This window comes from Pelophylax lessonae (assembly GCF_965119305.1).
Source record: "Pelophylax lessonae genome assembly, chromosome: 3".
Lineage (NCBI taxonomy): Eukaryota > Metazoa > Chordata > Amphibia > Anura > Ranidae > Pelophylax > Pelophylax lessonae.
The window spans coordinates 216,045,736-216,058,844 of NC_138770.1; the positions used below are offsets into that span (position 1 = coordinate 216,045,736).

At 42.3% G+C, this 13,109-nt stretch overlaps 1 protein-coding gene across 1 annotated transcript in view; it reads left to right on the top strand.

Annotated features, from left to right (window-relative positions):
* Window positions 1–12,338, top strand: part of HLTF (helicase like transcription factor) — a 173,926-nt gene extending 161,588 nt beyond the window's left edge. Inside the window, exons 24-25 of the mRNA XM_082251177.1 lie at window positions 3,636–3,716; window positions 12,040–12,338. Of these exons, the coding sequence (XP_082107303.1) occupies window positions 3,636–3,716; window positions 12,040–12,192 (234 nt within the window). The 3' untranslated portion in view covers window positions 12,193–12,338. The remainder of the gene's footprint in view (window positions 1–3,635; window positions 3,717–12,039) is intronic.
* The last annotated feature ends 771 nt before the right edge of the window (window positions 12,339–13,109 follow it).

A 13,109-nucleotide genomic window follows, 5' to 3' on the forward strand; every position in this document is an offset into this window, starting at 1 on the left:
CTCTTTATTTGACCTGGTGACCATTATCACTGAAAGTGAAAGGAATTTCCACATTTTCAGTGGTCACCAGAGCACCAATAGAGGGGAACCTTCAAATGAGGACACTAGTTATGGTGACTTTTGGGGATTTCCCTCACTTTGGAAGGATTTCCTCTCACTCTTCTTATCCCTTAGCCACATTCTGTAGTGGCTACAGGACAGACAGTGAAGGGAAATTTCTCCAAGAGGGCACAGATGGGGGGGAAAAAAGCTTTGCAGGGGTTAAACCCTCTTACGCATTCCAAAATAAACAAAAGGTTTTGCAGTGATCTCTATTTTAATTGTCATGAGAGAAAGTAGAGCCTGCCATTGTTGAACCCAAAAGCAAATGTTTACTGTATTGCAAATTACCAATTCTTGTATGTGAGGGCTGCATTTGTTTTATTTTTTTTAGGCTTTTGTCCCCCCCTTATTTTCCATTAGCCAGTAACTCTGTTATTTTTCAACAGAACAAGCTGTCCTGTAGATAAAGCAGTTGGAGGGCTGAGACATTAATTTACCACGGGCAGGGGTGCTTACAATGATCCTCTTTATCTCAAAAGAAAACTTTTGTGTAGCTGCGTATGGAGTTTGGCTTCAATGTGTTAATGCATCTAAATCTGCTAGTGCAACACTACCCTCCTCCCAGACTGACAATGCTGCTATGCAAAGGTGTCTCTGTTCTCCAGAGGCACAGGCACCCGAATACATGTCACTGACCTATTGCCAATTACCCTAATTGGTTGCAAAGTGTTCTTCCAGCTCTTTCTTGTTAGTACCACTTACTTTGCCAGGTTTTGTTGTCCCAAAGTTTTTGAGATGTGTTGTTGCCATCAATTTCAAAGTGACCTTATTGTTTTCTTAAAATGGTACGTTTTCTCAGTTTAAACATTTGATATTGTTCCTGTTTTCTATTGTGAATAAAATACGGGTTTATGAGATTTACAAATCAATGACATTCTGTTTTTCTGTAGATTTTACACAGCATCCTAGCTTTTTGGGGTTGTACTCTGGTCTAACAAGCTGCAGAATCAGTTATATGATATGAAAACTTGCAGCTTTCGAGAAAATGGGTGCTGTAATCACTCTCATAACTTTCTAATAGGCACATCTGTCATATAGAATTTGAAATATGTAGTCACAGAATGCAATGCGTGCAGTTATATTACCTTTAACCGATATGAACCTCAGCTGCATTTTGAATTAATATAGCCCTCTAACTGACATGCCTCAGTTTTTGTAGTGTCCCATTAGGTTGATGCCTTTTTTTCAGCTCTGCTAAAACAACTCTAGGTTTATTTTGCTAGTGTTTTCTTATTTTTTTATATTACTCTTATTTTTCTTCTGTAAGTGTTGTCTGTACACCATAGGTATTTTTTCTCTTTGGTGACTGCAATCAAGACTTCAGTAACGATGCTTGTGCACAGTAGCTATCCAGGTTGGTGTATCCTCAGCAACAGCTTTGGAGACCATACCTGTGAACATCAGATGCTGGACTCTGCATTGTGGCACTTTCCAAACCTGTGTACTGCATTTGCCGCAGAACACTTTCTGGATCCAGAGCCATGGCACAGCCTCTGGTGTGATCCTGTTTCTAAGGATTGAATGAGTAAGGCCAGGCTGAAGCACAGGGAGCTTAACTACCTCACAGTTGGTACTATTTGGCACCATTTTAAATTTCGTGACACTGCCATCTTATGGTGGTTAATGTTAAGGAACTGAGGCATTTTCATTACATCGTCTTTCTCCAACTTCTGAACTGCCATGTGAATTGTCTGGTCTAGTTCCACTGCCCACCTACAGTGTACAGTATGACCCTCATTAGTCCAGCTTTTCGGGTTTGTGGGTACGTGAGGCCTTGCACCACTTTGGGCCTAGTTGTTTTCCACTATTTGGTGCAACATGTCCAGTCAAAGGCGCACAGAAGGCAGTCCTTCTGCAACAGGTCACCTCAGTAAAACCTCCTCTGCTGCTTTTAGGGATGATATCTGAGTTGGCCCAGAAGGAACCAATGCCTGTAACCTATAGGCACATTTCTCCTTCAGCTCCGGCAATCGCGGCCACGACCTTCCCTGTGGCCACAAGGCCCCTTATTCCCACTTCAGACTTTCAGTCGGTTTGTGCACAATTAATGAGGCAAAATGCTTGCAGAGGTTTTAAAGCAGCATTGTACCCAAAAGCAAATGTTTATATTATTGCAGCTTACCAGTTCTCACCGTGTTTCCCCGAAAATAAGGCCTATCCCGAAAATAAGACCTATCTCTGTTTTCTAGGATGGCTGCAAAATAAGCCCTACCATGAAAAAAAGGCCTTGTTAAAATCCTTGTAAAATCATGTAATCCATGCTGTAAAAGGATTATATAATGTCCAGTGTGTGTCTTTATGTAACATGATTGTAGAAATACCTTATTTACAGCGCCCCTGGGCATGCATGTGACCCGCCGAAGCTCTCCTCCTCCTCTCAAAAGAGGAAAAAAAATGCTGTAAGTGTTTACAAAGTATTAGCTGGAGTTTGGTTCTAAATCTGCTAGTACATCTAACACTACACTCCACCAGACTAATATTAGTGCTCTCCAAAGGTGCCCCCTGTGCTCATTTATCTAGAGTGGGGGCACTGTAATACAGGAGATTTGTTACTGGCCAAATCACCAGGGGAAAACAGAGGGAATAAAACAAAGAAAACTAATGTAGCCACCAAATGTAATAATTATTAAAGCTGCAACTTATTACATTTTGGTTTTGGATTTAATACCACTTTGGGTGTGCTCCAGTACCATACCTTGCAGAGTCTAACTGTGACTCTTCTGGACCTCTATCTGTGTGCCTGAGTCCCTTTTTACCATCTCCTTTTCAGACTCAGAATTCTAAGTCTGCTCTTAGAGAGAATGTTTAGACTATAGACCTTTTAGTCATTCTCCTTCAGGTTCCCTTCCTCAATTCTTATGGTATTACTGCACCTCATAGTGTAGCTTTCTAGCACTGTTTGGGTTTCCCACATTCTAGGACCTCTATTTCCTGCTTTAATAAGGAGCCTGTTTTAGTGGTGGTATTCTCCACATCCAATCATCGTCCAAATCTTGCTGCCTTAGCCTTTAGGAAGGGGCACATTTTGTAAATAGGTTAAGTTCACCTTTGGAACATGTTACATGCTCCACCTGTATTGAAGGGTAAGTTCGTAGTAATTTTTAGCAAATCATGCAGTTTTTAACGTGTGCAAAAAATTGCCCCAGTAGGCAAGTGGTTTAGAGACATTTTAACTTACATTGCTTCTGTAGGGTGTATGCAGTAATGGTCTGCTTAAGAAAACCTAAATTACTGTGTCACTCAATAGACTTCAAGAAAAAATTCATGGTAAGTACAAAAATCTTATTTTCCCTTTAACCTATTTACCAGACCTTTTTTTTTTTTTTTTTTTTGCCTTCATGTTGTTTAAGTACATTATTTAACAAAGTCGGGCCTTTCAGAAACAGGTGTATTTACTTGAGACCCTGTGACTTTACCTACGCAAATCATCTAAATTATGTGACTTTTAAAGAAATGAGATGCACCAGAGGTAATTGATGACTTTCATTAATTCAACTTTTTTTTTACCTATTGTTTTGTTCACTGAATTTAAGGCTTGGAATCCAGCTGCTGAGGAGCAATGCTTTGATCGATGTCATCGACTGGGACAGACCAAAGAAGTTATTATTACTAAGGTAACTTATTTATAACGATGGAAGTGATTTTCCTATTTTCAGATGAGTGATGCTGAGAAGATACTGGTGTATAGTCTTCACCTGTCATATAAAAACCTGTTCTCTATAGATAAGGAGTCAACCAGCTCTTGATGCTCTGCCAATGCAAGCAGATAATTTGATACATTTTTACAAGCTTGGCAACTGCAGCAAGTATTTTTGCCTGCAAACACCAGATGCACCTTGCCACGTTGCCTGCCACCAGATGCAGCTTGTCACTTGCCACGTCGCCTGCCACCAGATGCAGCTTGTCACTTGCCACGTCGCCTGCCACCAGATGTGGATGATTGCTTCCAAAGTCGCCTGCCACCAGATGCAGATCGTCACTTGCCACATGGCCTGCCACCAGATGCGGTTGGTCACTTGCCATGTCCCCTGCCACCAGATGCAGATTGTCACTATTCTGCAACAGTGACAGCAGAGGAAGAGGCTTCTCTCCCAAGCTTTTCAGCACATGTGAGGGTGGGAAGTGAGAGATGATGTAATCTCTCTGCTACCCGCAGCTGCACAGTAAGGGCAGAACTTGCGGTGATGCTGGGAGAACGGTGAGAGAAAATGTCATCCCTCTGCTCGCTCGCCCACTTGCCGGCCTCCTCCTTTACCAAACAGGGTAGGTACTCCCTAAATAGCTGTGAAGCCCTTTCTGGCCTAGGCCTAGGTTGGTCCTGTTTCTGAGGACTCAATTGGTGAGTAAGGCTAGTCGGGCGGAATCACTGGGAGCTTCATCGCTGTTAGGTACAGTTTATAAATTTCCTGAGCGCTCAACGTTCTTTCTTATTATTTAGCCTAGAGGAAGCACCAACCGATTCTGCTGCTGAAGCATCATGTGGATCTCCAGTCCAGTTCCACTGCCTGACTACAATGACTTAGTCACCTTCAGATGCCTGAAACACTCATCAGCAACAGCTGCCTGTGTTTGTGAGTGTTGAGGTCTTTTTTCACATTGGGCCTAGTTGTTTACTGCTAGGTGACACAATGTCTTTTCAAGGAAAAAATGGTGCCATTGCTATCTCCAGGAAGAACCAGTGCTTGCTATCTAGAACCTGAGCCACCTGTCCTTGCAGGGTGGTCATCATTGGAGTCTCCTACAGCTCAGTCAAGCAGGGTTGAGGCCTTCCTTGTGTCCACTGGCACCTCCTTGTCCACTGTAGACTTCATGCCTGTTCGTACCCAGATGCTGCAGTAATCGGCCCACATAAGCTCTAAGCGTGTCCCAACTCCATCTCCTGCAGAGTCTGCCTCTGATTCCCATGAACCCTTATTAAAAACTGAGGGCCTGGACTATCTCTGTTTAAGCCCCATCAGTTCTCTTCAAAGAGGCGGATATTGAGCCACCTGCTGATGACTCAGATATACAAGGGGTTGTCTCAGACCTGATTAATGCAGTGTGTTCTACCCTGCATCTGGAGGATCAGCCTGTTCTTCCAGACCTAGAGACTTTTTAGAGCTGCAGCTGCTAAGACCTTCCCACTACACTCACTGTTTCAGTCATATCTCTGAGGACTGGAAACGCTCTCAAGGATCCTGGGCCCCTTCTAACAGTGTAATGTAACAAAAATGGAATTTGAAGCTCCACCCCACTGATAAGTGGTCCTGATAAAGCTTTATTCAAATATGCCTTTATGTTTTTTCTACGAGGCGATTTTTGGACCCCCAAAGCACCATGGATTTATTTTGGCTGCCTTTTATTTTGGTTGACTTTTATTGGAATAAAAAATTGTATCTGGACCTCTTCGAAATGGTGTGGCAAAATTTCTCTAGATCATCTAGGACAGCGGTCCTCAACTCCGGTCCTCAGGGCCCACTAACAGGCCAGATTTTAAGTATTACCTTGGGGAGATGCAGACTAGAGTACTGCAATCACTGAGCAGCAAATTATATCACCTGGGATGTATTTCAGTTATCTTGCAAACCTGGCCTGTTAGTGGGCCCCGAGGACCGGAGTTGAGGACCACTGCTCTAGGGCACAGGTGTCAAACTGGCAGCCCTCCAGCTGTTGCAGAACTACAAGTCCCATGACGCTTTGCAGTTACAAGTATGAATCCCATAGGCAGAGGCATGATGGGACTTGTAGTTCTGCAACAGCTGGAGGGCTGCCAGTTTGACACTCCTGCTCTACGGTGTTTAAACCTCCTGCTTGGGAACCAGATTAGTTACATCAGCATCAATATTTCAAGATAGAAAATACAATACGATAACTTCATGGGTCCAGTACTGGTTTTTCATTTTCCTCCTAACGGTGGAAAAGCTCCTCCCTTCTGAGAAGGTGGTCTTTTCCCACTGTAAATGTGCCTGTTATCCACATTTACAGGCTCGCCACTTGTTAGGTTAGAGGTGTTCTCACCTTTTCAGGATTTTTACGGACAAAAAGCTAAACCTCCTCCTCAGATCCCAGTTTGAATTGGCTGGAGTGGCTCCTTGCTATTCTCTGGTGGTGATGTTGATCTTCCAAACTATGCCATAATGAACAGATTCCCTTAAAGGTGACCCTCTCCATAGGCAAGGCTGGCATTTGTGCCATTGAGCAATTGGAAAAAATGGCTGGAGCCCTGTGCGCTCAGTGGTACTAATGAAACTTTCCTTTAGAGGATGTTGCCTCTTCAGACCTGCTCTTAAAACTACCGTATCACTAGCAGCGCAACCTGGGGTCGGGGCATGCTCCTGCTTAAGCACAGGAAGTATGTAAAAAGGGGCTAAGGAACCCCACTATTCTTTATCTGCTACTGCAGTAGTTTGCACCTAGGAATTCAGGGCCTGCTTCTTGCGGAGGCTGCATTGCTCACAGACAGGTCTTCCAATCCCTCTGATAACCCTTGTGCATGAAGATATGCTCCTGCTTCTTCAAAAAGGATTGTTCATCCAGCTGGGTCCTGGAGCAGTTTGCCTCTCAGCATTTTTTTTCGAAAGTAGAAAAAAACTGTTTATGGTTTTTTTTACAGAGCAGCTTGAACTTCCACTTCTGGGCTCCCCCCCCCCTTAATTTTGACACATCTCCGAGTGCCCCCATAGCAAGCAGGCTTGCTATGGAGGCACTCGTGCCCCTGCGCTTCCAAATTGGGTTATGTGTGTCCATAGACGCACAGCGTGGATTTGCCCTATCCCCCGCTCTCTCATCAGCAGCTGTTCTATAGCCTTTTGAGGAAGTTCTTTCAGATTCCTTCCGCACCGCTAAATGCTCCTAGTAGGGGGTCTGAGATGCCTGTCCCTCACTTTTTGGGCAGGGAATGAGACACGGATTCAGGAGCGATTGCTTCCTAGGATCATGTGTGGCTAAACTAGTGTAGGCAGTGTTCTCTGTCATTCTTTGGGTATACTCTGCTCACCCTTCTGTTTAGGTACTTGATGTGCCAGTTGAGTTGTGAGGAACCCTCAGTCCTGCCTACCCCCCATTTTTTCCAGAGGTTCTTTTTTGCCCAGTTTACTTCCCCTTCAAGATATCTTTGGGGTTGGTTCCCCTGGGGTACTCCTCAGGAGTTTTTTTTTCCCTTTACCCATTGGACACAGGATTGGTGTCCTGACCAGGTAGTCCCTTCCTCATCATGGAATCTTTCTCTGTTCCAGGGCTCGATTACAGGAATTGGCCTAATCCTGAAAGGATAGTCACTCTTCCATAGGAAAAACTTAAGCAAAGGGCTTAGGAGAAGAAATTAAGAAAATAAAAACTGTTCACGTAGTAGATCTGTTATTTTTGTCCTCATTGAACACCATACGTTTCCTTTTGAGGATGCTCCCTCTTATAAGGATTCTGTTGTCAGGCATTTTGAAGCTCTCTTAAAGGCCTTCTTTGCCCTTGCAGGTCCAGCTGGCAATTGTTTGTGATGGTTATGTGCCAGACTATTGCTAACTGGAAAAGACAGATGACTAGAGACCACGAACCTGGCTTTGATGACCCCATTCTCTTAGAACAGTTTCAGCTGATGCCATCAGGATTACTATAGTTTGGGGATACCCTTCTTCTAGAGAATAAACTTTGCCAAGTCTCTATAATGTTTCTGATCTCTATGCAAGATACAGGATTTTGTGCTTAAAAGCTTGGTCTTCTGAACCTACTTGTAAGAGGTGCTTTATATGCATGCCTTTTTGACAGTGAACACCTGTCTGGGGAATCCCTAGATAAATTCACCATGAGGGTCACTGGGGAAAACGTACATTTACCCCACAAGAAAGTTTCTGACTCCTTTTGGCTACTACCTTCCTCCTCACAATGAAGGGGAGTCCCCACTCCTTAGAGTGGGGGTACATCTGTTGGCAGTAGTGCCAGTCTGAATTTGAAACATTTCACAAACTTTGGGTCCAATCTGTCATTTCAAAGGGGTACATAATAGATTGCAATCTCTGTCCCCTCCTCACTTCCTACCCTCCAACATGAGCTCAAAAAAAAAAAATAGAATAACTGGCCTCCATGCACCAAATTCAGTTCAAAAGACCCCCTCCAGCAGACGGTTTCTGAGGTTTTTATTCAAACTTCTTCACAGTCTTTAAACCAAAAATGGAGGCATTTGCCCAATACTGGACCTAAATCTCTAAACAGATTTCTTTGGGTACCAGAATTTCATATGGAATCAGCAGGAGCAAGTCATTTCTGGCATCCGACATACAAGAAGCCTATCTACAAACCCACATCTCCCCCTCACATCACATTCTACATTTTGCTGTATCAGACCTACACTTCCAGGTTGTAGCACTGCCATTCTGGCTCTCCTCTGCAAGCTGATCTTGCCCCGCCTCTTTGCTCGTCCAAGTTCCAAAGCATGATTCAGTTTCTTCAAACCTTCAGCTAGTTATTGAACTTTTCAGTCTGGAATACCTGGGTCTAATCTTGTACACCAGAAGCCAGAATGATTCCTTCCTCAAGAAAAGATTGCCTCCCTTAATTATAAAACGTGAAAAGGTGCGCTGTTTATCAGTGATAAAATCCTATCTCAACCTTGTGCAAAATAGCAACTCTTGTGCAAATGAGAGAAAAAAAAAAAACAATTCAATCCAGAATAAAATGTCAGTCCATATAGAAGTCCATGAATGGTAAGATTCGATCAAAAAAATATAGTCAGAAAATAGTGCTTAAAAAAAAAAAAATGTGCCACTCCAAAAATTGATAAATATTAAACAATCATCATCCACTGTTACTCGATAAATCCCATATCCATGATTCCAGATATATAGAAGAAAAAAGAAACAATAATAGTGCAATATTTTCTTAATAAAGTACACTTAATCAAGAGTGAATAAATCCAATCGGGTAAAAAAAAATAGTGTGTGCACACAGTGAAAGTGCTCAAATTCCTGCAGGGTGGTGATAAAAAATCTCACAAAAACTACTCCACTAAAAAATATTTTCTGGCTTTCATATGCGCTTACCTCCAGCACATATAAACTGTGCTTCATATAAAGCCCCGTACACACGTACCGATGGTCGGCTTACAAATGTTCCTCTTTTCTCCCCGGGATGTCGGTGTCTGCTGAAAAGTGCAAAGACAGCACAAGGACAGCACAAGAATTTTGTCCGCCGACTGCAGAAGTGATGTCATGTAATGGTTAACTTTCCCTGTGTTTTCTATTTTCTGAGCATGCCCAGTCTTGCAAATCTGCGGTCTGTCGGCCGAATTGTGTACTGACAGGCGAACAATCGTCCGTTCTGGTGTCGGCATACAAATATTTTCATGTTTGCACGAAAGACTTTTGTCCGCGGATTGTGCGCAGACATCTGTCGGAGGCACCATACTAACACGCGTACAATCGGCAGATCCTTCGTCCACCGACGTTTGTATGCCGACGATCGGTACGTGTGTACGGGCCTTTAGAGTGTAATTAGTCCTTGCCCGGATCGCTCCCAAGTTCAGCAGCTCATCTAGGCTAGACTCAAGGCAAACATTGACAGGGTGCTTATTATTTCAATCTTGCCAGCATATATAAAGAAGCAAAGGGACATACCACGATATAATCAGCAATAAGGTATTTTATTCAGTAAAACAGGACGATTCTCACTTACATAATAGTAAGCAGCTATCAGTGATTCCTATTTTTCTGCAGGGCTCTCTCTGTATCTCAGCCTGGCCACCAGCTGAGTGTTTGGCTATTTATCGAGTAATAGTGGACGAAGATTGTTTAATATTTATCAAACTTTTGGAGTGGCACATTTTTATTTATTTTTTTTAAATACACTATTTTCTGACTATATTTTTTTGATGGAATCTTTCCATTCGTGGACTTCTATATGAACTGATATTTTATTCTGGATTGGATTTGCACAAGAGTTGCTACTTTGCACAAGTTTGAGATAGGATTTTATCACTGATTGAATTGAAGAAAGAATCAATTTATTTTATATATATATATATATAGTCATATTCATCGTTTGCACATTATTTGCTAAATTTGCACAGCATTGCCTCCCTTGAGACTATTGAGACTATCTTCAGTCAATTTAAAAAAAATGAATAGTCAGCAGCTACAAATATGTAGCAAGCTGCTTGCTATGAGGACACTTGTATGTGCTCATTCCTGAGCCCTGCTCTGTGCTTCCATAAGACACACAAAATTGGGCTCAGCCACACCCCCTCCTCATGGGCTGTGATTGGCAGGAGCTGCTGTCATTCAGCCAATGAGGAGGCAGAGACCCGGAAGAGCACCTGCTGTCGTGCACATTGCTGAATCAGGTAAAGGTTGGGGGGAATGCATACTGAAGGTTTTTTACCTTCATGCATTCTATGCCTTCAACTTTTAGAACCACTTTAATTAGCTGTAGAGCTGATGTGGGGTACCATGATTCCCCATTTTCTGCTGGTTTTACCATGGAAGGGGTTAATATTGGGACTGAGCCCTCATGTCATTGACTGTGCTGAGTGTTGTATGTGCTCTCTGCTCTGTCGTTCTTGCCATCTGACTACTGTCTGCCCGTTTGCAAAGAGCCACATGGAATATCTCTCTTTAATTCATCCCTATTGCCCGCATACTGTGAGTTTGGTTACCTATGGCTATCTGGTGCTGACCCTCACCTGCTACCAGCTGTCTGGGTTCAGTGAGTACTTAAGGCCTTACCTCTGTTCTTGAGCCTGTATGTTGCTTAATTGTATGGCAGATGAAAATTGTCTGATTCTAGATGGAGAAGGAGGGGGTGGGAACAGGGTTGACAATACAGCTATACTGTGCACCGTAGTTACTTCTGATCCATTGGCAGTAGAGACTTTGGATCACGTTGCCTAAATCTTGAACTTACCCCTGAACTGTAGAAGTCTATTGCTAACACTCACAAGAGACTGTTTTGGCTCCTATTAATGCAGTGCACACAACTGTTGAGCTAGAGCAGTGGTCTGCAATCTGCAGCCAGATGTGGCTCTTCACTTGCCTTTCCCTGGCCCTTGGGGCACTATTCCACCAACTGATACCAATGATGGACCAGTAGTCTTCTCATTGATATCAACAACGGGGCATTATTCCTCCTAATGAAACCAATAAAGGGCATTTTCTATTTCCACTGCTCCCTTAACTCCCTTAGCGGTAACCCCGAGCGTGACTCTGGTGTTTTTTTTTATGCTACTATCGGTATCCCCGAGTCACGCTCGGGGTAGATGTGCAGAACCTGCAGCGGGGTTCCTTACCTTCTCCTGGCGATCCAGTGATGATCTCCCATTGCTGTGATCGGCGCCGTGCCGTCCGTCGATCTGATGACTTCCTGGTTCCGTTCCCTGCAGCAGCAATGGTGCATGGGAGCGGAACTAGGAGGGAAGTTCAAATGTTGCACAAAACACACACGCATAAAAAAGGAAGCGATACAGTGTAATCTGAGAGGATTACACTGTATCACCTTAGTATCAGAAAAATATCAAATATTATAAATTATATTATATATATTATAACATTTATATTTTATTATATATTTTATCATATATTTATTATTAATATCATATTTATATTTTATAATATATTTATATTTTATAATATATATATATATATATATATATATATATATATATATATATATATTATAAATATCAAAAAATTGTACCGCTTTTGGTACATAATTCCTGACATAATCATACCGCCAGGGAGGTCAAGTCTGAAGGACAGTAAATTGGCCCTTTGCTTAGAAAGTTGGAGGGAAGGGGGGGGAGTTGAGCACAAAAAATAAAGTAAGAACAACCAGCACTGTAACTGAAAGGCAGACATATGCTTTAACTTCACATATCTATACTGAACAAGTTACAAGAGTTTCTTTTAGGTAGAAATTGCATTGATTTGATAAACCCCTAAGTATATTTTACTAACCGAGTACATCTCTATTCAGTTTGTTGTTAAAGATTCAGTGGAAGAAAATATGCTAAAAATTCAGGACAAGAAGAGAGAACTGGCTTCAGGGGCATTTGGAGGAAATAAGCCAACATCCAGTGAAATAAAACAAGCCCGCATTAATGAAATCCGGACCCTGGTAGACTTGTAGCTGCATACTTTCTTCCAGACATTTCAGCACAGGCATAAAATCCAGTTTTTGTTACGATTTGTATTAAAAGTGTTCAGTTTTAGAGAAATCTGTATTTTTCAAAAGTAAAAATACCTGGTTGTAGTACTGGAAAACATGTAAACCAATCCAAAATAAAGCACTTTATTCGTCTACGGTGTATTTAATTTTTTCCTACTTTTAGTGTGGTGGTACATACACAGTGGTATAGATTGGAAATAAAACCAATAGACTGCAGCTCCTGACAGTTCAGATCATTATCATGATATTACGTTTGGGCTGTGGTTGGTGTCGAGACACAAACCATCTGTAACCAAGATCCCAGGTTTTCCTATTTGACAGATCACAAGGATCTTTTCGTTTTGATTATAAAAAAAGAAAGTCACCTGGAGCAAATATGACTCCATTGAATAGGACAAAGCTAGGTCTGTTAATAGATCTCAGGTACTGTAACAAGTTACCAAATCTAAAATAATTCAACCTTTGTATGTGAGCATTGATGCTGAGATGTCGTATGCCAGAAAAATGCACGCATTGACCTCCAGGAATGTCTAGGTGTTCTTCCCAGCCAAGAGCCAGATATGAAATGCTATAGAAGGCCATCAATTATGCAATTTTCTTTCCTTCAACCACAGTTTGAAGGAAAGAAAATTGCTCAAGTCACCCATCAACACAGTCAGTGTTGACGGGAGAATCTCCCCCAGCATCCCTATTGTGTCCCCACTGGCAGAAGGCCTTCCCCACCAGCAGAATACAATGATCAGTGCTGGTGGTTATAGCCACAGGCAGTGATTTGGCAAAATAAACCCGACAGGCTAGTTGTATTGAAGTTGATTGATGGATAGACTTCAGTAAAAACCAGCCTGCCCACAGACAGACTGAAATTCAGCTGGCTTTAA